General features: G+C 45.4%; 1 protein-coding gene across 1 annotated transcript in view; it reads right to left on the bottom strand.

Moving 5' to 3' along the window:
- CHUK (conserved helix-loop-helix ubiquitous kinase) overlaps nt 1-1,230 on the bottom strand; it is a gene marked incomplete at its 5' end in the record, with an annotated part of 16,221 nt that extends 14,991 nt beyond the window's left edge. The window contains one exon of the mRNA XM_008937085.1: nt 1,108-1,230. Within this exon, the coding sequence (XP_008935333.1) occupies nt 1,108-1,230 (123 nt within the window). The remainder of the gene's footprint in view (nt 1-1,107) is intronic.
- Nucleotides 1,231-2,021: the final 791 nt, after the last annotated feature.

Below are 2,021 nucleotides of genomic sequence, written 5' to 3'. Positions count from 1 at the left end.
GCAGGAACAAACACCCATCCAATATATGTTGCATTATGCTTCTCCTTTTGACTCTTATTTATTGAGGTAAAAGCATCTTGACACATGTAATGTGTGTCAAAATAGGTAAAGGGGGAGAATTGTTTTTTTCATTCTTTTTCCTCCAAAATGTATCTGTGATACACACAAAATGAAATTGTTTTCAAAGTCTTGTCTGCAGAATAACCATCCTCGTGCTGTAGAGCTGCCTAGCCCACCATGTTTAACCACACAAGAAACACACAGGTTTATTGTCAAGTATGTCGTTAAAGAGAGTGTACAGTGCAAAGACTCGAAGCATTGGCACAAAGCCACTTCTTTGACTCTCAGTTCCAGAACTTGTTGTAGGAAACTGCCAGCACCGATGAGTTCTGCTGCACTGCTGGGCGCATCTGAAGATAGGAGTGCTAAGTAAGTGACAAATGATCACTTTGACTTCTGACTTGGTACAGACCAATTAATTCAGGTTGAAGGCCCTCCTGGAGGTTTCTGGTCTGAGCCCCAGCCCACAGCAGGGCTGGTGTCATAGCTACGGCACGCTGCTCACAACTGTGTCCAAGCAAGTCTGGGAAGTTCCCACAGATGCAGATCCCTGCTCAGGCCCTGGTCCTAGGGGCACATCACTAGCACAGGGAAACCTTTTTAATGTGCCCAAATTTTGTTTCCCTTGTAACTAGTGCCGTTGCCTCTGGCCCTCTCACTTTGCCCCTCTGAGAAGAGCCTAGATCCGTTGTCTCTAATGCCCCAACAGATAGAAGAAGATAAAAATTAAGATGCTCCTCTGCGTTCTCTTTGCCAGACTGAAGAAGTGCAGCTTCTCGGGCCTTTCCTGGTACACTCTACTCAACAGGCTCTGACCATCTTTGGGGCCTCTGCCAGACCTGCAACAGTTTTCCCCACAAAAGTACTAGAAGCTCCTGCTGTCATGGAACAGCTAACTCAAGTACTTGGTTTATGAGGTTCAACAGCAAATAGTAGCTCACCAGGAGCTTGAAATACATCTTGGGAGAAAAGGGAAGGACCCTCAGTGCTTGTGATAAAGGAGGAGGAGTCAAAAATTTTCACCTGTAGCAACAAGGACATACTTACCCACAGAGGCTGTGAGGCTGTGGCAAATGGGTGCTAAAGCGAACCTCTCCATTCATCTCTTCTGAGGCAAAGATGTGCTTTGGATCTTTCTTCTTGATTTTTTCATGCCTAGAAAATAAAATCCTTTGTGGATATACTGACAATGTTACTTTTGTAAAGGGCCAGTTGAATATGGCAGCAGTAAAAAGCACAACATGCTAGTAGTTTTAGAAAACCAAATTCTTCTTTCAGGACAAAGACACTTCCAAACAATCCCCTCAGAACATACTCAAGGGAAAGATGGGAGCCCTGGGAACATTTCTGCACCTGCCTGCAAGAAGGTCTGGACAGAATAAAACAAAAGAGTCAACAGGCCCAAAAATTCACTGACCACAGAGCAAGCCTGAGCAACAAAATCAACCTCCACATGTTAATGAAACAGGCAAGATTTGCAAGAGCCACCTGTGAAAACCACCACCCTTACTTCACTCTGACTGAGGCGAAAGTGTACCCAACAGCACGCTGTGTTCTAACAGGACAAGGAAAGCAGTACCAGCAACTCTGCTTCAGTTTCCTCACCTGGGCTCACTTCAGCCCTGGTCTGAGCCTTGCCTAGACCTCAGCTGCTCCTGCAGCATATGGATTTCCCAGGGCAAGCCAACAGCAAGCTGGGAAGCAGTTGAATGCTTCCTGCTCCTGGAAGCTGCCAGCCTGCTCTCTGGCCCAGTCAACCCCAACTGGAACTGAAGCTACAAGAGTGTGGCCTATGCTGTTCTCCTCCTCCTTTTATGGGTAGGGGAGAGCTGTTGCTAATCTCATTCATTCCTTTGTTTCTACTACTATTAGGAAATGAAGTTTTCCATGCTGGAAATAATGCAACAAATATTGAGCTATTAAAATAATAGTATAATTTGGGTGCAAATTGGAGCATAGGA

Source organism: Merops nubicus, unplaced genomic scaffold (genome assembly GCF_000691845.1).
Source record: "Merops nubicus isolate BGI_N331 unplaced genomic scaffold, ASM69184v1 scaffold21763, whole genome shotgun sequence".
Classification (NCBI taxonomy): domain Eukaryota; kingdom Metazoa; phylum Chordata; class Aves; order Coraciiformes; family Meropidae; genus Merops; species Merops nubicus.
The sequence above is the reverse complement of the archived record's forward strand: the minus strand, read 5'-3'. Positions and strand labels throughout refer to the sequence as shown.